At 48.5% G+C, this 24,994-nt stretch overlaps 1 protein-coding gene across 1 annotated transcript; it reads left to right on the top strand.

Annotated features, from left to right (window-relative positions):
- Positions 1-424: 424 nt before the first annotated feature.
- selenom (selenoprotein M) lies at positions 425-19,956 on the top strand. The gene is given in 5 exon segments (XM_072516273.1): positions 425-523; positions 699-734; positions 5,329-5,363; positions 11,290-11,377; positions 19,741-19,956. Coding segments are annotated over 5 exon segments (474 nt in total).
- The last annotated feature ends 5,038 nt before the right edge of the window (positions 19,957-24,994 follow it).

Here is a 24,994-nt window from a genome sequence, read left to right as displayed (position 1 = left end):
TCTCTACCTCACGTGTTGCCTGCTGGCGGTGACTATAGGGTGCAATTAGATGCACAGAGGCAGAGGTGTGTAGTGGTACCGGTGCTAAACTAGTCATCTAGAGGCTCTGGGTATGAATCCCTTTAGTGAAGGAAATCTGTCATCCTTACCTGGTCTGGTCTACATGTGACTCTAGACCCACAGCAATGAGGTTGACTCATTGGAAATAAATGCTGGCCCAGCCAGCGACGCCCACATCTCATGGTCAAATAAAACAAAGCTGATCTCTAGTTTCAATCTCAGTCCCCGCCTCCTGTCAAGACCACGTCCTCCCCCATGTGCTGTAGTGGAGTCACTGACGTGGCAAGCAACATTTATAGAAGGTCAGGCAGCTGAGTTGTTCAGTGGAAGCGAACTCCTGGAGAGGACACTCATTCTCATCAACATGCTGCTGCTCCTGGCGATCCTGGGTTTATTCCAGGCGATGTCCTGCTACAAAATCAACTTGGAGAAGCCTCCAGGACTGGCGAGAGGCAGAGTGGAGGTAAAGCCAGGTGGATGGAGTAATAGGGGGGGCATGGGACAAGGGTGCAACCCAGAGGAACGGGAGGCTCATTCTCCCATATCGCTTACCCCGTTACTTAGTTGCAATGATTTCAGCTTCGAAATCCCAACTTTTAAATGTTCCAGTGTTGTGATTAATATTCTCCCTTTTGCAGACCTGCGGAGGATGACAGTTATCTGTCTTGACAGAGGTAAGAGATCCTCCTTAAATGCTTATTTTTTGACTTTTCGAGATAAACATGTCACTGTTTCGTGAAATGCTTTATAATTGAAGCCTGTGTTCTTTTTACCATGACAGTTGACTGTGCTTTTCAATATAAACACTCCAGCAAGGGGATTGGGAGTGTCAGGTTTCAGCATCTTCTGGCTACTTAACTGCGAAAAGAATGTGGAAAAATAATTTAAATCGGTGAACCTTAATACAAGTGTTTTTTTAAGGGAGACAATAGGATGTTAATGAGTGGGTGTTGATGCCTTTTCCTCCAAAGTCTGCAAATAGTAAGCAGAATCGATTAAAATATCTCCGCTGAGTTGGAGCTAATGAGAGAATCGTTATTTCTCTGGTTTTGTGAGGGTAGTGAGAGAAAGATCAGCATAAGTCAAACTTTACAAAATGAGGCATTCCAAGTGCCTGACACCACTGAATTATTGAAGCTACTTCTGGCAGGTCCGGTTTAGTAACAAGTCTCCCAAATTCACAGTATGTAAGGAGGCCCATTGTGTCTGTGCCAGCTCTGCGGAAGAGAAATTCACCTAGTCGCACCTGCCTTTTCCCTGTAACCCTGCAAATTCTTCCACTTCAGAGAATCATCCAATTTCCTTCTCAATGCCTCAATTGAATCTGCCTCCACCAAATTCTCCAGATCCTAACCACTTGTGCGGAAATAGGTTTTTCTCTCTTGTCACCAACGCTTCCTTTGCCAATCAACTCAAGTTCTCACTTCTTGATGTGCATCTAAGGCAAGTTTCTCCGCATCTACTCTGTCCAGACCTCATTATTTTGAAAACCACCATCAAATTTCCTCTTAATCTCCTCTTCTCCAAGGAGAACAATCCCAGATTCTTCAGTTTATCCATGTAGCGGAAGATTCTAACCCCTGGAACCATTTTCGTCAATCTTTTCTACATCCTCCCTAATGACTTCACATTCTCATTCATAGGAAAATAAATAAATAAAAATACAGATAGGTGGGTTCAACCCAATCATGAGCAATATGCACATTGCAGATTTTGCCTCATTTGCAAGATCAGTGCAAAGTCAGACGGTTGGTCTATGGAGCTCAGTGTTACACATTTACTATTTTATGCTCTAGCACTCTTCATTTAATGTAGAAATCAATGTGTAAGACAACCTTTGAAGCCTCCAAAAATCATTCCAAAAACGGTGGTTGACTGGAGTATAAAATGTGAACCACCAGTGTGAATGTTCGCTATTTTGAAGAGTGAAAAATAATACTTGTAATTCATACTGAATTAATGTGGCATGGTTTAGTGAATAAATAAATTAATTGTACAAAGATACCTTGAACCATAATGAAAGTGTTTTAAAGCCTTTTAAATTCACTGGATTCAGCATCAGTTGCAAAGAGTTCATCAGATACATTCTGAGTCACTTTGGCTATGGCCAAGTAAGGATCCCACTCTGGATCAAAGTTGGAAATTTTGTGTTGAAAATCATCCCTCCAGAACAGATCATCTTCCTCTCCATCCATTCAATTGGATATTTCTTAAATGATCCAATGACAAGTTTGTGTATTAATAGCATCCTACGATTTGATGACAAAACCACACAAAACATCAAGCAGGACTGGGTGCCCGTTTCCACTTTTTGTAAAGCTTTTTCTCCATCAACCAACCAGCTCTTCCATTTGGTGCAAACATGGCTTGTTGAGGCACCCATCCAAAGATTGAAGGAGAGACGTCAGACCTTCTTATCTAACTGCAATTTGGGTGTTATTTCTTCTCAGGCACCTCTTCATCTTATTGGTTATATGGGATCTGAACATGTCCTACACAAATAAGGTGCAGTCCATTCCACATATTATCGATCCATCCCTTCACTCCATCTTCATCCATCCATCCTCTACCATGGACATGAACAAGAACTCCTGCAGGGATTGATTTTGCAGCATGGTTTTGCATTTGAAAATTACCTGAGATTTAATTTGTTGCCATTGGCCATGCAGGCTGGTGCCACCATGAATCTTGTCCTCTCACGTCCTGTGGTTTTCACTGGAACTGTTTTTGAACCTTTTCACTTCTCTGTTCGGTTGCTGGGCATATCAAATCATGGGCATTTCAGCTATGTTGCTAATGTGGCATAATGGGTACTCGTGTTTTGCCACAGCCCGATGAGGTCTCGCTGGAATTGGGCATTTTGTCAGTTTCTGAGCGATCTTGGTCTCTGCCTCAACACTAAGCAGTTTCCTTCAGTAAAGTGACTACACCGACTGGCTGTTGCTCTGAAATCTTTACTGGCCTCAAGATTTGATTTGGGCTCACTGAAGTGTAAATATACATGTTGCATGTCTGGTCACAATGAAACCATTCTAACTATTTTTGAGGAATCTTCTCTGATCTCAAGATCAAGCCAGTGTCTGGCCCCAATTCTCCACACTGAATTTGGTCTTGGGCATCTTCTTCAGAGAGGATTCATTCTTTTTCTATTCTTGCACCAGTTTTGCACGAACACTGAATTCCCCGCTGCAGCACCGTTATTTGAAGAGTTAGCAAATGTTGTAACTTGAAACCAGCTTCATTAATTTAGTTGGAATGCTCATTTATTTTCATCATTTGCCACATGGGATCTTCTCTGTGTGAGCCTGTCTAAAACTCCTGTGTATCTTCATCATTGCAACATACCTTATTACTGGGTGCAAGGGATCAAACAGACAGTACGGGTTATGTTGCAATGATGCATTTGTGGGTGAAAAATTGAGGCTGACTGCTAATGTGAGCAAAGTATGTTGTGGCTGACAAGGAAGGGGTCAAGTTGCACACACTTGTCATACAAAAGTGTAAGCAAAACATGATATTTGGGACGGGAAAATTGGGCTTGTCTTATACTCTGGGTCAAGTTAAACACCTCAATCTATGGTAAATTAAAATTACAAAGAGGGGGCAGGCATAAAGCCTGATGAATCTGACCAGTCTCTCTCTCTCTTGTTTCTCTTTTTTCTTCAAGAGGGCGGCACGGTGGCACAGTGGTTAGCACTGCTGCCTCACAGCGACAGGGACCTGGGATCAATTCCGGCTTTGGGTGACTCGCTGTGTGGAGTTTGCACTTTCTCCCCGTGTCTCCATAGGTTTCCTTTGGGTGCTCCAGTTTCCTCCCATAGTCCAAAGATGTGCAGATTAGATGGATTGGCCATGATATAAATTATCCCTTAGTGTCCAAAGATGTGCAGGTTAACTGGGGTTACAGGGATAGGGCAGGGGAAGGGGGCGCTAGGTACGATGCTCTTTCAGAGAGTGGGTGCAGACTCGATGGGCCGAATGGTCCTGAATTCTATAGAGGAATATTTTCAATGGAAATCCACTTTGTCGAATCTGGGAAGTGAACATACAAACATGAATCTGTGGTAGGGGATGCGAGGAGGGGTGGGGGCGGCAGGAATGACTATGGAAATGTTATAAAGCAATCTTACAAGTTTAAAGTTTCATAAGTAAGTTTCCACTGTTGGCTGGTGCTTCTTTTAAATGTGACCAATTCTCAGCATCGGAGAATTCAAACATCAGGAAATTCAACATTTCCCATCATAACAATATCAATGAAACTTCAATCTGTCAGTCTGTAACGGCACTGTGGGAACCGGGGTGGTGCCAACCTGCCAGGGGAAATTAACACTCTGCCCAGAGTTAATGTTTCAGGACCTTTCAATGGAACTGGGAAAAGTTAGAGTATATCAGGCTCTCAGGAAGTGAAAGAGGGGGCTGGTGGGGGAAAGACAAAAAATGGAAGATCTGTGATAGGCTGGAAGACGGGGGAGATTAAACGAGAAATAATTTCATGGTGCAAGGCCAAAAGGACATGGCAATGGGACAGCAAATAAACAAAAGATGTGTCTACAGTGACTTTTATAGAGGAGGTGTGAATGGCAGAATAATGAACAGCTGCTATCCCAAACCAAAATAAAGAAAAATGAGGGAAAAGCCAAAACTAGCTTTAAGAGGAAACTGAACCTGTGGGGCAGCACGGTAGCATAGTGGTTAGCATTGTGGCTTCACAGCACCAGGGTCCCAGGTTCGATTCCCTGCTGGGACACTGTCTGTGCGGAGTCTGCATGTTCTCCCCGTGTCTGCGTGGGTTTCCTCCGAGTGCTCCGGTTTCCTCCCACAGTCCAAAGACGTGCAGGTTAGGTGGATTGGCCATGCTAAATTGCCCTTCGTATCCAAAAAGGTTAGGAGGGATTATTGGGGTAAGGGGATAGGGTTGAAGTGAGGGCTTAAGTGGGTCGGTGTAGACTCGATGGGCCGAATGGCCTCCTTCTGCACTGTATGTTCTATGTATGTCTATGTATGAACGTTCCCATCTAAAGCAAAGGGCAAAATGAAGCTTTTCGGATGTAAACTCTGACGTTTCATCATTCCCTGACCCATTTCTTTGCAGAAACTAGTTAAATCCGAAGAAACTTTACACATGGGAGATTTGTTACCTTCAGAAAGGAAAGGGAAAAAGGAAAGGGAAAATGTGGAAAGCATTTGTATTTTTTGATGTTGCGTAAGATGATTTAATCTTGGCAGAAAATAATGGTTTGTATTTCATTGTGCTTTTCTGATTCACAGGTGAAAACCTTTGTTGAGAAAGACCTGCCTTTTTAGTATCCTTTGAGAAGGTGGAAATACATGTCAGGCTCATAATGGAAAGGTTTCATTGATTAGATCTATGCTGGGTTTGTCATGGGTTCCAGGAAGAGAATAACAAAGAACAAAGAAATGTACAGCACAGGAACAGGCCCTTCGGCCCTCCAAGCCCGTGCCGACCATGCTGCCCGACTAAACTACAATCTTCTACACTTCCTGGGTCCGTATCCCTCTATTCCCATCCGATTCATGTATTTGTCAAGATGCCCCTTAAATGTCACTATCGTCCCTGCTTCCACCAGCTCCTCCGGTAGCGAGTTCCAGGCACCCACTACCCTCTGTGTAAAAAACTTGCCTCGTACATCTCCTCTAAACCTTGCCCCTCTCACCTTAAACCTATGCCCCCGAGTAATTGACCCCTCTACCCTGCGGAAAAGCCTCTGACTATCCACTCTGTCTATGCCCCTCATAATTTTGTAGACCTCTATCAGGTCGCCCCTCAACCTCCGTCATTCCAGTGAGAACAAACCGAGTTTATTCAACCGCTCCTCATAGCTAATGCCCTCCATACCAGGCAACATTCTGGTAAATCTCTTCTGCACCCTCTCTAAAGCCTCCACATCCTTCTGGTAGTGTGGCGACCAGAATTGAACACTATACTCCAAGTGTGGCCTAACTAAGGTTCTATACAGCTGCAACATGACCTGCCAATTCTTATACTCAATGCCCCAGCCAATGAAGGCAAGCATGCCGTACGCCTTCTTTACCACCTTCTGCACCTGTGTGGCCCCTTTCAGTGACCTGTGGACCTGTACACCTAGACCTCTCTGACTTTCAATACTCTTGAGGGTTCTACCATTCACTGTATATTCCCTACCTGCATGAGACCTTCCAAAATGCATTACCTCACATCTGTCCGGATTAAACTCCATCTGCCATCTCTCCACCCAAGTCTCCAAACAATCTAAATCCTGCTGTATCCTCTGACAGTCCTCATCGCTATCCGCAATTCCACTAACCTTTGTGTCGCCTGCAAACTTACTAATCAGACCAGTTACATTTTCCTCCAAATCATTTATATATACTACAAAGAGCAAAGGTCCCAGCACTGATCCCTGTGGAACACCACTGGTCACAGCCCTCCAATTAGAAAAGCATCCTTCTATTGCTACTCTCTGCCTTCTATGACCTAGCCAGTTCTGTATCCACCTTGCCAGCTCACCCCTGATCCCGTGTGACTTCACCTTTTGTACTAGTCTACCATGAGGGACCTTGTCAAAGGCCTTACTGAAGTCCATATAGACAACATCCACTGCCCTACCTGCATCAATCATCTTTGTGACCTCCTCGAAAAACTCTATCAAGTTAGTGAGACACGACCTCCCCTTCACAAAACCATGCTGCCTCTCACTAATACGTCCATTTGCTTCCAAATGGGAGTAGATCCTGTCTCGAAGAATTCTCTCCAGTAATTTCCCTACCACTGACGTAAGGCTCACCGGCCTGTAGTTCCCTGGATTATCCTTGCTACCCTTCTTAAACAGAGGAACAACATTGGCTATTCTCCAGTCCTCCGGGACATCCCCTGAAGACAGTGAGGATCCAAAGATTTCTGTCGAGGCCTCAGCAATTTCCTCTCTTGCCTCCTTCAGTATTCTGGGGTAGATCCCATCAGGCCCTGGGGTCTTATCTACCGTAATATTTTTTAAGACGCCCAACACCTCGTCTTTTTGGATCTCAATGTGACGCAGGCTATCTACACACTCTTCTCCAGGCTCAACATCTACCAATTCCTTCTCTTTGGTGAATACTGATGCAAAGTATTCATTTAGTACCTCGCCCATTTCCTCTGGCTCCACACATAGATTCCCTTGCCTATCCTTCAGTGGGCCAACCCTTTCCCTGGCTACCTTCGTGCTTTTTATGTATGTGTAAAAAGCCTTGGGACTTACCTTAACCCTATTTGCCAATGAGTTTTCGTGACCCCATCTAGCCCTCCTGACTCCTTGCTTAAGTTCCTTCCTACTTTCCTTATATTCCACACAGGCTTCGTCTGTTCCCAGCCTTTTAGCCCTGACAAATGCCTCCTTTTTCTTTTTGACAAGGCCTATCCAAGGTTCCCGAAAATTGCCGTATTTATCCTTCTTCCTCACAGGAACATGCCGGTCCTGAATTCCTTTCAACTGACACTTGAAAGCCTCCCACATGTCAGATGTTGATTAGCCCTCAAACATCCGCCCCCAATCTAGGTTCTTCAGTTCCCGACTAATATTGTTATAATTAGCCTTCCCCCAATTTAGCACATTCACCCTAGGACCACTCTTATCCTTGTCCAACAGCACTTTAAAACTTACTGAATTGTGGTCACTGTTCCCAAAATGCTCCCCTACTGAAACTTCTACCACCTGGCTGCGCTCATTCCCCAATACCAGGTCCAGTACCGCCCCTTCCCTAGTTGGACTGTCTACATATTGTTTTAAGAACCCCTCCTGGATGCTCCTTACAAACTCCACCCCGTCTAAGACCCTGGCACTAAGTGAGTCCCAGTCAATATTGGGGAAGTTGAAGTCTCCCATCACCACAACCCTGTTTTTACTCTTTTCCAAAATCTGTATACCTATCTGCTCCTCTATGTCCCGCTGGCTGTTGGGAGGCCTGTAGTAAACCCCCAACATTGTGACTGCACCCTTCTTATTCCTGATCTCTACCCATATAGCCTCACTGCCCTCTGAGGTGTCCTCCCGTAGTACAGCTGTGATATCCTTCCTAACCAGTAACGCAACTCCGCCACCCCTTTTACATCCCCCTCTATCCCGCCTGAAACATCTAAATCCTGGAACGTTTAGCTGCAAATCCTGCCCTTCCCTCAACCAGGTCTCTGTAATGGCAACAACATCATAGTTCCAAGTACTAATCCAAGCTCTAAGTTCATCTGCCTTACCTGTAATACTTCTTGCATTAAAACATATGCACTTCAGGCCACCAGACCCGCTGTGTTCAGCAACTTCTCCCTGTCTGCTCTGCCTCAGAGCCACACTGTCCCTATTCCCTAGTTCTCCCTCAATGCTCTCACCTTCTGACCTATTGCTCCCGTGCCCACCCCCCTGCCATACTAGTTTAAACCCTCCCGTGTGACACTAGCAAACCTTGCGGCCAGGATATTTATGCCTCTCCAGTTTAGATGCAACCCGTCCTTCTTATATAGGTCACACCTGACCCGGGAGAGCTCCCAGTGGTCCAGATAACGGAAACCCTCCCTCCTGCACCAGCTGTTTAGCCATGTGTTTAGCTGCTCTATCTTCCGATTTCTAGCCTCACTGGCACGTGGCACAGGGAGTAATCCCGAGATTACAACCCTAGAGGTCCTGTCTTTTAACTTTCTGCCTAGCTCCCTGAACTCCTGCTGCAGGACCACATGCCCCTTCCTGCCTATGTCGTTAGTACCAATATGTACAACGACCTCTGCCTGTTTGCCCTCCCCCTTCAGGATGCCCTCTACCCGTTCGGAGACATCCTGGACGCTGGCACCAGGGAGGCAACATATCATCCTGGAGTCTCTTTCACGTCCACAGAAGCGCGTATCTGTGCCCCTGGCTATAGAGTCCCCTATTACTATTGCTCTTCTGCGCTTTGACCCTCCCTTCTGAACATCAGAGCCAGCCATGGTGCCACTACTCTGGCTGCTGCTGTTTTCCCCTGATAGGCTATCCCCCCCGACAGTATCCAAAGGGGTATACCTGTTCGAGAGGGGGACAACCACAGGGGATTCCTGCACTGACTGCCTGCCCTTTCTGGTGGTCACCCATTTCTCTGCCTGCACCTTGGGTGTGACCACATTTATATAACTGCTATCTATGACGCTTTCCGCCACCTGCATGCTCCTAAGTGCATCCAATTGCTGCTCCAACCGAACCATGCGGTCTGTGAGGAGCTCCAGTTGGGTGCATTTTCTGCAGATGAAGCCATCCAGGACGCTGGAAGCCTCCCAGACCTGCCACATCTCACAGTCAGAGCACTGCACCCCTCTGACTGACATTGCGTCAATTAATTAGTAAATTAAAGTTAAAAGTTTTTTTAAAAATTTAAAGTTACTGTTAACTATCTGTTTCCTAGCACTAGATTTCTACAATAAATGTGAAAGCTAAATATAGTACTCTCCGATCTCTGGCTTAGATACCCCTCTAAATTATAATTAAGTAATTATGTTTAATTAGTTACCAATGCTTAATTTTTTTAATTTAGTGTAGATTCCCACCCAGCCACTCAGGTCACAGTTTTTCTGTGATGTCACTTCAGTCCCCCCCCCCCCCCCCCCCCCACACACACACAATTTGAAAAGGTAATAAAAGTAAAAATGAGTAAAAATCACTTACTTACCTTCTGAGGGTCTCAGATGTTCTCAGGTTCTCTCCCTGCTGATTAAAAGTTACAGGCCAGAAGAAAGAGAGAGAACAAAACAGTAGGGAAAACGCACCTTCTCCCACTCTTCACCGAATTACCTCACTGCACCAAATTACCAAATTCTCACTCGGTCTGTGTCTCACTCACTCAGGCTGTGTCTTCTTGACCAGCGCAACTCTTACTAAGTGCGCTTTCTGTCTGTCTTTTATACAGACTTTAGGATGACTCACACTACTTAAACTTCAAAGAGAAGAATACAATGTGTACCTTTGTGCCCCTAAACAGGCCTCAGGTGACTGCCAGATAACTTCCTCTCAGCAATTAGGGTGGGGGCAGCTTCAGGCAATCAGACACAAGAATGTTGGTCTTCGGATCCCAAATTCCATTCCCCACCCTCTCCCCACCTCCCCAGGTCTATATCTAATACCAGCTACCTGTTGTACCCAAGTCTGTCTGGTAAATTCTGAGCAACACCAGTGGGAGGCGCAGCCTGCTCATCCTCTGAGGGAGGAGAGAGGCACTGACTATAGATTTAACAGAAAGCTTCTCCTCAGTGGGTGAGGGATTGTGAAAATTGTAGCAGCCTCACCACAGCAATAGCTGAGATTGAATTAGGCCATGTACACTCGGGATGCAACCCAAGGCCCGCTAGTCTGTAACACCAGCCAATCTGGCCGTACATTTACACAACTAGTTTTCTCTGGATAACTATGGCTGTTTGGGCAGAAATCCGACATAACAATGATCGGGGGCAAGGAACCTGTCCTCATCCCAATCAGAAAGAAATAGGGTGGGGATAGAGGGATCCAATGGAGGGGTGGGGTTGGGATATAAATCATGTGTGTCCCAAGCTGCATTCCTGTTGCGATGACCTTTCTTGGTTGAAGCTTTCCTGATCTACTGCTAAAGCCACAACCTGGTGCTGAAGTACATTCCAGGAGCAACACCTGAACTGCTCCTTTTGAACTACAATTTTGAAGAACTGAATGTAAGATCATTTTAAAATGTTATGTTGTGCTTTTTTCAACAAATTACCAATATAGTCAAGAGATGTTAGCATCAAGAACACTCAGATCAGGTGCAATGTGTTGGATGAAGGGGTAAAGCTCCATTTATTTTGCCCAATAATATGCCACAGTCCCCTAAACACAGAAACGGACCCCCTCAATCACCTACCCGCTGGTGTCTCTGAGTAAGTTTGCTGATTTATAACAAAATCACAGCCAAAGCCCTGTGCCTCTCTGGATAAATTCACTTTTACGGCTAATCCAAGTTGTAATACTGAGCATAAATATCAGTTGATGTATAAGTGCTGTGAAGGATCTTGGAGAAGGATTTGTGACCCTGATTCTGGATGAGGAGAGAGAGAGGGGGAGGGGAAGCGGCCATTCAGAGTTAATAATCAAACTTCCCCGTGGTGAGGAGACGGAAAGAATCATTCAATAGTCAGAGGCAGCAGCCAGATGAGAGCCAGCCCAGGACATGAGGGGTGGATCTCCCTGCCAACTGTACCCATGGGTCTGAGTGATATTTCTTGACCAGCGACTAAATTCATAACCTGGCATTGCCCTACGTCCCGGGAGTGGATCCTGAGCTCATCTTCATGGACTACGCTTACCAGGAACTAGCTGTAAGACATTGATTTTTTTTCAATATAATTCCTTTTGCACTCATTCAAATGAGTGACAGCATGTGAATGCTGGGGAATGAAATGTATTTTGACTTTTGCAACCCAATCCAGTATCTTGCACACACGGGTGGTACATCACTAGTTGTAATAAGTAAAACCCCTTATACATTACCTCATTATAGGGGTTTGTACTTGTTAAAACCCTCACGAGACCAATAGGGAGAGACTGATTAACCTCCCTGTAAGCCTCGTGGCACAAGAACTCCCTCGCTGAAGGGTAGGGGCCCATCAGTAGGGTAATTGATAGCAGACATAAAACGCGCCCAGATAGGAGCCTGGGCAGAGTTGTCCCGGCTGGGACCTGGATTGTAACCCATAAATAGTTTGCTTTAACATTAAATCATTTTTATTTTACTCTCGTACCTGACTCCTCTCTGACCACTAAATTGGCGACGAGGATTGGATCTAATCGGTAACCTCCCCATATGTCTTGTGAGGGTTATAACAGTACTACACCGGCAAGATTGACAATTTGGTGCCAACTTGGGCATGTTTATACTGTGGGCTCGCTTGGAATTTCACTGACTCCCACAAATACATTTTTTGTGGAATTGGACAGTAAGATCCCACCAGCGTAAACGGCCAGAAAATCTCACCCATTGTCATGTCTGTCCATGCAGTATGCTGTCCAGGGGACACGATGACCTGATCGGGCTCATCGTAGCAAGAGAGGTCGGTTGGAGGAGTGTCTCCAGAACATATTAAACCTGTCGCAATAACGTTCTGGAAATTCTAATCTCCTGCTGTAACTTCAGATATTTCTCTGGGTGGAGAAATAGATCCCCAGTTGCCTGTTCAAGTTATGCAGTTGATTGAGAGAACCCCTGTGTAGTTTCAAGGCCATTGCCTGTCTTTTTTTATTACGACACTCAGAATTGCCAGCACCCTCTTTATTGGGTGGAGTGTTATCCAGTGGCATTTCATTGTCCATGTTAGATCCATTCCTTTTCAAATATTTTCCTCAGGTTGTGACAAGGTTTCATTTATCACCCATTCCTAACTGCCTCGGGAAGTTGGAGGTGGGACTTCTCTTGGAACCATCAATGTTCTCCCTCAACAACCTTAGATAGGAGATTCCAGGATAATGACCCAGCAACAATAAAGGAACAGCGATATCCATTTGTCAGGATGGTTTGTGACTTGGAGGGATGGTGTTCCATCACCTTGCTGTTCCTGGTGGTGAGGGTGCTATGGGTAGGAGGTGCTGTAAGCTTAGTAAGTTGCTTCAGTGCATCATAGATATCAAGTGCTGTGGTGGGCACCAATCAAACAGATCTTTCTAGGGTGGTGTTGCGTTTCGAGATGTTTGCTGCAGTTGTGCCTATCTACGTGAGTAGTGAGTTTCCATTACAACCTTGAATTGAGCCTTGCGGAGTTAGGAAAGATTGTGTGGGCTCAGAGTGCTGAGACTGGGCACTGACCTTATGACAGTTTTATTAGTTACGGCTAGATCTGGACACAGTCTGGTTAGAGATGACCCCCCTAGGAGTTTGTTAGTGGGAAGGATTGACAATGCTGGTACTGTTAATGTTTGGGGAAGGTGTTTGTGGATTCATTCCATTGAACATGGCCATTGTTTGCATTTGCAGTATGAATATTCCCAGCCCAGACATGGTCTACATTCAGTTTGGTGCAGGCTGCTTTACTGTTGGGGCACAAAACTAATCAACACACAGTCCCGCCTTGAACCTGTGAGGGAAGCCAAATCACTGATAAAGTTACCTGAAGATGGTTGTGTCCAGGAGGTTTTTCTGAAGGACTCAGGCAATACCATCCTGAGGCTGTAAAGCATGACCTCCATAAATCCACATCCATCTCTCTGCACGTCAGCAATCACTGAGACTATTCCTTGACCTCCATTGAACCCATTGTTGATAGGGCACCGTGGTATCTTACAGAGTCAAATATTGCATTATTTGAAAGATTTAAGCTCAGTGTCTTTTTTCCCCTCTCCATTTTGCTCCTCTCTTGAAAATACTACATTTCTCTGGGGTATGGAGCTAGAACAATGTGTGTTTTCTGTTTTGCATCCAAGTGTCCATTGTTTATATGTGAGCCCATCACTGAGTTTTGGAAGGATATATGATAATGGGGACATTACATCCAAATGTTCTCCTTCGTCAACTTGCACATGTGTAAACACACCAACATGCATACAAGCATACACACATGTAAATCCCATGCATACACACATGTAAACATACCAGCACGTATACACGTGTAAACACACTGACATGCAGACACGTGTGTAAACACCATGCATACACATGTGTAAATACACTGACATGCACACACATATGTAAACACACTGACAATCATACACACATGTAAACACACCAGCATGCATACACAAGAGTAAACACACTGACATGCATACACATGTAAACACCATACATACACATATGTAAACACACTGACATGCAAACACAGATGTAAACACTGTGCATACACACGATAAACACATCAACGTGCATACACGTGTAAACACACCGGCATGCATACATACATGTAAACACACTGACATGCATACAAACATGTAAACATACCAACATGCATACACATGTGTAAACACAAACACACATGCAACAGCAAACAGCTGTGGCATCCCAAACAGCTAAATCAACAAAGGTCAGAGACTGTAACTGGGACCACCTGGGTTTATATGGCTCATCCTGCCGTTAGCAGGATGGAGACCCATTGTGTTTGAAGCTTATTCCTTTATATCACAACTCTTGTCAATCCTTAATTTTACTTACAAGTGGACTTCCGGTTGCGGCTATGCGGAGCTAAGCCGCACGATTCGGCAGCTCCCGCTATAACGGACTTTCGGGCTCGTTAGAGAAGCCCCAACGGAATTTTTTTCGAAGACAACCCGTGGGGAAGGGAAGAGAGAGATCCCCCTCCAACTTTTATGGACCGGACCAGAAGTGAAACGGCCAAAAAAGCGGCATTGGAGCAGCGGGAGAAGCGAGGGAAAAAAATCAAAATGGCGGCGGCCGGGGACAAAGCGGAGTGTGGGCCGGAGCTGCAGGAGTTCATCAAGCGCTGCTTCGAGGAGCTGCGGAAGGAGATGCTGGCGCCTATGTTGTCGGCAATTGAAGGACTAGGGATGACCAAGAAGGCCCACGAGGTGAAGATCCAGGAGGTACAGAAAAGAGTTAGTGAGAATGAGGACGAGCTCTTGGGCATGGCGGTGAGAGTGGAGGACCACGAGGCGCTACACAAGAGGTGGGCGGGAAGACTCGAAGACCTGGAGAACAGGTCGAGGAGAAAGAATCTGCGGATCCTGGGTCTCCCTGAAGGAGTGGAGGGGGCCGATGCTGTGGCATACGCGGGCACGATGCTCGGGGCGATGATGGGCACGAAGGCCCCTTCGAGGCCGCTGGAGCTGGATGGGGCACACCGGGTGCTGGCGAGGAGGCCCAAGGCAAACGAGCCGCCAAGGGCGATGGTGGTGAGATTTCACTGGTTCACGGACAGAGAGAGGGTCCTGAAATGGGCCAAGAAGGAGCGGAGCAGTAAGTGGGACGATGCAGAGATCCGAATATAGCCGGACTGGAGCACAGAGGTTGCAAAGCGGAGAGCGGGTTTCAACCGGGCCAAAGCGGTGCTGCACCGGAAAGGAGTGAAATTCGGAATGCTGCAGCCAGCGCGACTGTGGGTCACATACAAGGACCAACACTATTACTTCGAAACGCCTGAAGAGGCGTGGACCTTCATACAAACCGAAAAGTTGGACACTAACTGAGGGTTTGTGAGGGTGGGGGGGATGTTTGAGGTTTGATGTGTGATGGCTGTTGTATATAGGGGGTCAATCACGCGCAGGAAATGTTACATGAGCTGGGGGAGAGAGACAAGGCCGCGACAGGAGCTGCGCCAGAGGGGGCGGGTGGAAAGCGCGGGGTTTTTCCCGCGGGAAGAAAGGCGGGAAGGGGAACGAAGGAACGTATACTGATTGGGACACTCCCACACGGGGAGGTCAATGGGACAGCAGGGGAAGCCGGGGTCAGCAGGTGTCAGCTGACTTACGGGAGTGATATGGGGGAGCAAAAAAGCTAGACAGGGGTCTAGCGGGGGCGGGGAAGGTTGCTGCTGCACTGGCCGAAAGGGAATGGGACACAGAAGAGGTGGTCGGGACGGGGGTCCCCCGGCTGGGGGACTGGAGGGTGAGAGAGGCGCGGACACGGGACTGGCCTAGAAAAGGAGATGGCTAGTCGGTGGGTGGGTGTGAGAGCCCCTCCAATCCGGCTGATAACGTGGAACGTGAGGGGCCTGAATGGGCCGGTGAAGAGGGCCCGAGTGTTCGCGCACTTGAAGGGACTGAAGGCAGACGTGGTCACGCTCCAAGAGACACATCTGAAGGTGGCGGACCAGGTCAGGTTAAGAAGGGGATGGGTGGGACAGGTATTCCACTTGGGACTGGACGCGAAGAATAGAGGGGTGGCAATATTGGTGGGGAAGCGGGTGTCATTTGAGGCCAAGACTATCGTAGTGGATAATGGAGGGCGATATGTGATGGTGAGCGGTAGGCTGCAAGGGACGTGGGTGGTGTATACGCCACCCACGTAAATGTATACGCCCCGAACTGGGATGATGCTGGATTCATGAAGCGCATGTTGGGGCGCATTCCGGACCTGGAGGTCGGAGGCCTGATAATGGGAGGGGACTTCAATACAGTGTTGGATCCAGCACTGGATCGCTCCAGATCAAGGACTGGAAAGAGGCCGCCGGCAGCCAAGGTGCTTAGGGGGTTTATGGATCAGATGAGGGGAGTGGACCCATGGCGGTTTGCAAGGCCGCAGGCCAGGGAATTTTCTTTCTTCTCCCATGTACACAAAGCCTACTCCCGGATAGATTTTTTTGTTCTGGGCAGGGCGCCCATCCCGAGGGTGGAGTGGACGGAGTATTCAGCCATAGCCGTTTCGGATCACGCCCCGCACTGGGTGGAACTGGAGCTGGGAGAGGAGAGGGACCAACGCCCGCTGTGGCGGCTGGATGTGGGACTGCTGGCAGATGAGGTGGTGTGTGGGAAGGTGAGGGGGTGTATCGAAAGGTACTTGGAGGCCACCGACAACGGGGAGATGCGGGTGGGGGTGGTATGGGAGGCGTTGAAGGCGGTGATTAGGGGAGAGCTAATCTCCATCAGGGCTCATAGGGAGAAGACAGAGGGCATGGAAAGGGAGAGGTTAGTGGGGGAGATTTTGAGAGTGAACAGGAGATACGCAGAGGCCCCGGAGGAGAGATTACTTTGGGAAAGACGACGGCTCCAGACGGAGTTTGACCTGTTGACCACAGGGAAGGTGGAGGCACAGCGGAGGAAGGTGCAGGGGGAGACCTACGAGTATGGGGAAAAGGCTAGTCGGATGCTGGCACACCAGCTCCGTAAGAGGATGGCAGCGAGGGTAATAGGGGGAGTCAAAGATGGAAGGGGAGCCACGGTTCGGAGTGCGACGAAAATAAACGAGGTATTTAAGGCCTTTTATGAAGAGCTGTACAGACCCCAGCCCCCAGCGGGGGAAGAGGGGATGGGACAATTCCTAGACCAACTGAGATTCCCGAGGGTGGAGGAGCAAGAGGTGGCTGGTTTGGGGGCACCGATTGGGTTGGAGGAGCAGAGCAAGGGTTTGGGGAGTATGCAGGCGGGGAAGGCCCTGGGACCGGATGGGTTCCCGGTGGAGTTCTACAGGAAGTACGTAGACCTGTTGGTCCCGCTACGAGTGAGGACCTTTAATGAGGCAAGAGAGGAGGGGACCCTGCCCCCGACAATGTCGGAAGCGACAATTTCTTTGATCCTAAAACGGGACAAGGACCCACTGCAATGTGGATCGTACAGGCCGATCTCGCTCCTCAATGTGGATGCTAAGTTGCTGGCAAAAGCACTAGCCATGAGGATCGAGGACTGTGTCCCGGGGGTGATCCACGAGGACCAGACGGGATTCGTAAAGGTCAGGCAATTAAACACTAATGTGCGGCGGCCCTTAGACGTGATAATGATGCCATCGGAAGAGGGACAGGCGGAGATAGTGGCAGCTATGGACACGGAGAAGGCCTTTGACCGAGTAGAGTGGGAGTACCTCTGGAAGGTGCTGCGTAGGTTTGGGTTTGGGGGAGGGTTTATCAGTTGGGTTAAGCTCCTTTACAGAGCCCCGATGGCGAGTGTAGTGACGAATCGGCGGAGGTCGGAGTACTTTCGGCTGTACCGAGGGACGAGGCAGGGGTGCCCCCTGTCTTGTTTGCATTGGCGATCGAACCCTTGGCCATGTCATTGAGGGAGTCTACTAAATGGAGGGGGGTGGCCCGAGGGGGAGAAGAGCATCGGGTGTCGCTTTATGCGGATGACCTGTTACTGTACGTGGCGGATCCAGTGGAGGGGATGGTGGAGGTCATGCAGACTCGAAGGGAGTTTGGGGAGTTTTCGGGTTATAAGCTCAATGTAGGGAAGAGTGAGCTCTTTGTATTACAGGCAGGGGACCAGGAAAGAGGGATAGGGGACCTACCGCTGAGGAGGGCGGAGGGGAGCTTTCGGTATCTGGGGATCCAGATCGCCAGGAGTTGGGGGACCCTACATAAACTGAATCTGACGAGGTTGGTGGAGCAAATGGAGGAGGACTTCAAAAGATGGGACATGTTACCGCTCTCGCTGGCGGGTAGAGTTCAGTCGGTCAAAATGGTGGTCCTTCCGAGGTTTCTGTTTGTGTTCCAGTGCCTTCCCATCGTGATCACCAAGGCCTTTTTCAAGAGAGTAGGTAGGAGTATAATGGGGTTTGTGTGGGCGAATAGGACCCCGAGGGTAAGGAGAGGGTTCCTGGAACGCAGTAGGGACCGAAGAGGGTTGGCACTGCCAAACCTAGGGAGCTACTACTGGGCAGCAAATGTGGCGATGATCCTTAAGTGGGTGATGGAGGGAGAGGGGGCGGCATGGAAGAGGATGGAGATGGCGTCTTGTCAAGGAACGAGCCTGGGGGCGTTGGTGACGGCACCGCTGCCGCTCTCGCCGACAAGGTACACCACGAGCCCGGTGGTGGCGGCAACGCTAAGGATCTGGGGCCAGTGGAGACGGCACAGGGGTGCAATGGGAGCCTCGGTGTGGTCCCCGATCAGGGGTAACCACCGGTTTGTCCCGGGGAAGATGGACGGGGGGTTTCAGAGCTGGCATCGGGCGGGGATTAGAGGAATGGGGGACCTGTTCATTGACGGGATGTTTGCGAGCCTAGGGGCACTGGAGGAGACGTTCGAGATACCCCGGGAAATGCCTTTAGATATATGCAGGTGAGGGCGTTTGTGAGGCGATAGGTGAGGGAATTCTCGTTGCTCCTGGCACAAGAAATTCAAGACCGGGTGATCTCGGGTGTATGGGTCGGGGAGGGCAAGGTGTCGGCAATACACCAGGAGATGAAGGAAGAGGGGGAAGCGTTGGTCGAGGAGCTGAAGGGTAAATGGGAGGAGGAGCTGGGGGAGGAGATTGAGGAAGGTCTGTGGGCTAATGCCCTGGGTAGGGTTAAATCCTCCTCTTCATGTGCCAGGCTCAGCCTGATACAATTTAAGGTGGTTCACAGAGCGCACTTGACAGGGGGCGAGGTTGAGTAGGTTCTTTGGGGTGGAGGACAGATGTGGAAGGTGCTCAGGGAGTCCGGCGAACCATGTCCATATGTTTTGGTCATGCCCAGCACTGGAGGGGTTCTGGAGAGGAGTGGCGGGAGCAATATCTCAGGTGGTGAAAGTCCGGGTCAAGCCAAGCTGGGGGCTAGCAATATTTGGAGTAGTGGACGAACCGGGAGTGCAGGAGGCGAAAGAGGCTGACATTCTGGCCTTTGCGTCCTTAGTAGCCCGGCGAAGGATCTTGCTAATGTGGAAGGAGGCGAAGCCCCCCAGCCTGGAGGCCTGGATAAACGACATGGCTGGGTTCATAAAGTTGGAGAGGATTAAGTTCGCCTTGAGAGGGTCTGCGCAGGGGTTCTATGGACGGTGGCAACCGTTCCTAGACTATCTCGCGGAGCGTTAGAGTCCTGGGGGGGGGGGGGGGGGGGGGGAATGGGGGATTGCCTGGGAGGGTGGAGGAGCAAGAGATAACATGAAGGGTGGGGAAACTGGCACGTGCAGGAGAGAACCAGTGTACAAAGCTATGCAAACATATCATTTTAACACGTATATATCTTGCTCTGTGCGACTTCTTGTTATTTTGTTACAGGGGGGGGATTATTGTTTGTAAGGGAGAAAAATTGTGTTAAAAAACTTTAATAAATATATATATTTTTTAAAAACATTTTACTTACAAGTCACATTTTCATTTCTTGTCTCCACAGCGTGTTGACCTCATGCCAATGACCAGGAAAGACATCAATGAATTACTGTTGAAACTGGGATTTTACAAGAAGGAAAGTCCAGATGCCAAAGTGCCTGACGATTTATACTATGCACCAATGATAGGTAGACCCGTCAGGAAGTCCAATTCCCAGGCAGAAAAACATAAGCAAGCTGAAGAATTGATAGAATCAGATGAATTTAGGGAAGAAATTTAGGGTGACACGGTGGCACAGTGGTTAGCACTGCTGCTTCACAGCTCCAGGGCTGGGTTCAATTGCAACCTCGGGTGACTATCTGTGTTCTCCCCGTGTCTGCGTGGTTTCCTCCGGGTGCTCCGGTTTCCTCCCACAGTCCAAAGATGTGCGGGTTAGGTGGATTGGCCATGATAAATTGCCCCTTAGTGTCCAAAAAGGTTAGGTGGGGATACGGGGATAGGGTGGAGGCTCTTTCGAAGAGCTGGTGCAGATTCGATGGGCCGAATGGCCTCCTTCTGCACTGTAAATTTTATGATCTTTCATTCTATGAAGATCTATGGACAACTGGTTGAAGCATAATCTCTCTGGCCACTAATTGAAGAGAAGGGTAATAACCCACAAATGGATTGTAAACCGGACTGGTTCCATCTTGGTTTTAAGCCTGCACTTTCCTGTAATGACACTGCTGCTTGTTAACCATCCATTTGTTCATTATCAACACCATCAATTTTATTTTTATTTAATTCCCAGCTAACTGTGGGGATAAAACCGTATTGACCGACTAGTGAACAAGTAGATGGGATCTGTTGGCAGAATTGTGTGGGGAGTAATAGAAATCATCTCCCTGACTAACAAACCTACAGTCTCTTTAACATCTGAGGCCCATTGGGTCTGTTCTAACCTAAATCCCATAAATTGCCTCCTGTCACCTCTTGGATGAGATATGTTTGAAAATGGAAGGTACGTCAATGGTAAACAGAACTGGCCTAGCGAGAGCACGTCAGGGTAAAGAACTGAGGTCAGCTGACAGCAACAACAAATGGGGGAGCTGATTGGTCCAAAGAGATCCACACACCACATGATTGGGTCTTGGGCCCGGTTACTGACACTGGCAGAGAAAATGCCAGCCTGGCACCTTGGCACTGCCAGCTGACACTGCCAGGGTGCCAGGCTGGCTGGCACACAGGTGGCACTGACAGGGTGCCAAGCTGGCAGTGCCAGGGTACCCAGGTGGCACCAGCAGTTCCAGGATGCCACCCTGCCCAGAGGGAATGCACCTGGGAGCCTCCAATCTTCTGGGAGACCCCAAGTATCATTACGTCTGACCCCCGTTTATAGGGACCAGCACTAGATGGTGCTCGTCCGAGTTCTCCAAGGCGAAGGGGTTAGATCCCATTCCTTGGATAGATCAGGGGAATACATGGGACTAGCTGTCTCGCTCTAACATGCAGATTTTCAAAATAGTCATCCCGGCCACAATGGGTAGGATTCACATTGCGACGTCTCGCGAGGTCGTGTTAGATCTCAGGTGTGTGGCGGGCCGGGTAGATCCCGGAGGAGGGATAACACGGCATTCAACAGCCACGCTGCACCACGCTGCCCTTGGGCGCAACACGGCTGGTAGACCTCGCCCTCTGTGTCTCTGCTTTCGTTTGGCTTCCTGCTCCTGACCACTATCATGGCATATCTTCATGTCTGTCTGTCAGGCCAGCGCAAAAGAGGGTCAGACAGCGATGCACTAACTTTTAAAATTATAAATTTAGAGTATCCAATTTTTTTTTTCCACCGGAGGGACAATTTATTGTGGCCAATCCACCTTCTCTGCACATTTTCTGGGTTGTGGGGGTGAGACTCACACAGACAAGCGGGGAATGTGCAAACTCCACACGAACAGTGATCTGGGGCCAGGATCGAACCTGTGTCCTTGGCACCAGGAGGCAGCAGAGCTAACCACTGCTCCACTGTGCTGCGCCCCGAGTGATGCACTACTTAGTTGAATAGTCAATGGAAACTTGATGACTAAGATCACAGGATTAAGAATAGTTACTGAGGGGAGAGATAATCAAACTATACCTCAACAAGAGTGAGTGACACAGCGAGAGTGAGTGACTCAGCAAGAGTGAGTGACTCAGCAAGAGTGAGGGACTCAACAAGAGGGAGTGACACGGCAAAGCTGAGTGACACAGCTAGACTGAGTGACTCAACAAGAGTGAGTGACTCAGCAAGAGTGAGTGACTCAGCAAGAGGGAGTGACTCAACAAGAGTGAGTGACTCAGCAAAAGTGAGTGACACAGCGAGAGTGAGTGACTCAGCAAGAGTGAGTGACTCAGCAAGAGTGAGTGACTCAACAAGAGTGAGTGACTCAGCAAGAGTGAGTGGCTCAGCAAGAGTGAGTGACTCAACAAGAGTGAGTGACTCAACAAGAGTGAGTGACTCAACAAGAGTGAGTGACTCAACAAGAGTGAGTGACTCAGCAAGTGTGAGTGACTCAGCAAGAGTGAGTGACTCAACAAGAGTGAGTGACTCAGCAAGAGTGACACAGCAAGAGTGAGTGACTCAACAAAAGTGAGTGACACTGCGAGAGTGAGTGACTCAGCGAGAGTGAGTGACTCAACAAGAGTGAGTGACTCAACGAGAGGGAGTGACTCAGCAAGAGTGAGTGACTCAACAAGAGTGAGTGACACAGCGAGAGTGAGTGACACAGCGAGAGTGAGTGACTCAGCGAGAGTGAGTGACTCAACAAGAGTGAGTGACTCAACAAGAGTGAGTGACTCAGCAAGAGTGAGTGACACAGCAAGAGTGAGTGACTCAACAAGAGTGAGTGACTCAGCAAGAGTGAGTGACTCAACAAGAGAGTGACTTCGCAAGAGTGAGTGACTCAACAAGAGTGAGTGACTCAACAAGAGTGAGTGACTCAGCGAGAGTGAATGACTCAGCGAGAGTGAGTGACACAGCAAGAGTGAGTGACTCGGCAAGAGTGAGTGACACAGCAAGAGTGAGTGACACAGCAAGAGTGAGTGACTCAACAAGAGTGAGTGACTCAGCAAGAGTGAGTGACTCGGCAAGAGTGAGTGACTCGGCAAGAGTGAGTGACTCAGCATGAGTGAGTGACGCAGCGAGAGTGAGTGACTCAGCAAGAGTGAGTGACCCAGCGAGAGTGAGTGACTCAGCAAGAGTGAGTGACTCAGCAAGAGTGAGTGATCAGCAAGACTGAGTGACTCAATAAGAGTGAGTGACCCAGCGAGAGTGAGTGACTCAACAAGAGTGAGTGACTCAGCAAGAGTGAGTGACTCAGCAAGAGTGAGTGATTCAGCAAGAGTGAGTGACTCAATAAGAGTGAGTGACTCAGCAAGAGTGAGTGACTCAACAAGAGTGAGTGACTCAGCGAGAGTGAGTGACTCAGCAAGAGTGAGTGACTCAACAAGAGTGAGTGACCCAGCGAGAGTGAGTGACACAGCAAGAGTGAGTGACTCAACAAGAGTGAGTGACACAGCAAGAGTGAGTGACTCAACAAGAGTGAGTGACTCAACAAGAGTGAGTAACACAGCAAGAATGAGTGACTCAACAGGAGGGAGTGACACAGCAAGAGTGAGTGACTCAACAAGAGTGAGTGACTCAGCAAGAGTGAGTGACTCAGCAAGAGCGAGTGACTCAGCAAGGGTGAGTGACTCAACAAGAGCGAGTGACTCAGCAAGAGTGAGTGACTCAACAAGAGGGAGCGACACAGCAAGAGTGAGTGACTCAACAAGAGGGAGTGACACAGCAAGAGTGAGTGACTCAGCAAGAGTGAGTGATTCAGCGCGAGTGAGTGACTCAGCAAGAGTGAGTGACTCAGCAAGAGTGAGTGACTCAGCAAGAGCGAGTGACTCAGCAAGAGTGAGTGACTCAACAAGAGGGAGCGACACAGCAAGAGTGAGTGACTCAACAAGAGGGAGTGACACAGCAAGAGTGAGTGACTCAGCAACAGTGAGTGATTCAGCGCGAGTGAGTGACTCAGCAAGAGTGAGCGAATCAGCAAGAGTGAGTGACTCAGCGAGAGTGAGTGCCCCAGCAAGAGTGAGTGACTCAGCAAGAGTGAGTAACTCAACAGGAGGGAGTGACACAGCAAGAGTGACTCAGCAAGAGTGAGTGACTCAACGAGAGGGAGTGACACAGCAAGATTGAGTGACTCAGCAAGAGTGAGTGACTCAACAAGAGTGAGTGACACAACGAGAGTGATGGACTCAACAAGAGTGAGTGACTAAACAAGAGGGAGTGACTCAGCAAGAGGGAGTGACTCAGCAAGAGTGAGTGACCCAGCAAGAGTGAGTGACTCTGCAAGAGTGAGTGACTCAGCAAGAGTGAGTGACTCAGCAAGAGGGAGTGACTCGGCAAGACTGAGTGACTCGGCAAGAATGAGTGACACAGCAACGGTGAGTGACTCAGCGAGAGTGAGTGACTCAGCGAGAGTGAGTGACTCAACGACAGTGAGTGACACAGCGAGAGTGAGGGACTCAACGAGAGTGAGGGACTCAACGAGAGTGAGTGACTCAACGAGAATGAGTGACTCAGCAAGAGTGAGTGACTCAGCAAGAGTGAGTGACACAGCAAGAGTGAGTGCCTCAGCAAGAGTGACTGACTCAGCAAGAGTGAGTGACTCAACAAGAGTGAGTAACTCAGCGAGAGTGAGTGACTCAGCAAGAGGGAGTGACTCAGCAAGAGAGAGTGACTCAGCAAGACTGAGTGACTCACAAGAGTGAGTGACTCAATGAGAGTGAGTGACTCAATGAGAGTGAGTGACTCAACGAGAGTGAGTGACACAGCGAGAGTGAGGGACTCAACGAGAGTGAGGGACTCAACGAGACTGAGTGACTCAACGAGAATGAGTAACTCAGCAAGGGTGAGTGACTCAACAAGAGTGAGTGTCTCAGGAAGAGTGAGTGACTCAGCAAGAGTGAGTGACTCAACAAGAGTGAGTGACTGAACAAGAGTGAGTGACTGAACAAGAGTGAGTGACTGAACAAGAGTGAGTGACTCAGCAAGAGAGAGTGACTCAACAAGAGTGAGTGACTCAACAAGAGTGAGTGACTCAACAAGAGTGAGTGACTCAACAAGAGTGAGTGACTCAGCAAGAGTGAGTGACACAGCAAGAGGGAGTGACTCAGCAAGAGTGAGTGACTCAACAAGAGTGAGTGACACAGCGAGAGTGAGTGACACAGCGAGAGTGAGTGACTCAGCGAGAGTGAGTGACTCAGCGAGAGTGAGTGACTCAACAAGAGTGAGTGACTCAACAAGAGTG

The sequence above is a fragment of the Scyliorhinus torazame genome, chromosome 1, assembly GCF_047496885.1.
Source record: "Scyliorhinus torazame isolate Kashiwa2021f chromosome 1, sScyTor2.1, whole genome shotgun sequence".
Taxonomy (NCBI): Eukaryota; Metazoa; Chordata; class Chondrichthyes; order Carcharhiniformes; family Scyliorhinidae; genus Scyliorhinus; species Scyliorhinus torazame.
Note: the sequence above shows the minus strand (reverse complement) of the source record. Positions and strands in the feature narration are given on the sequence as shown.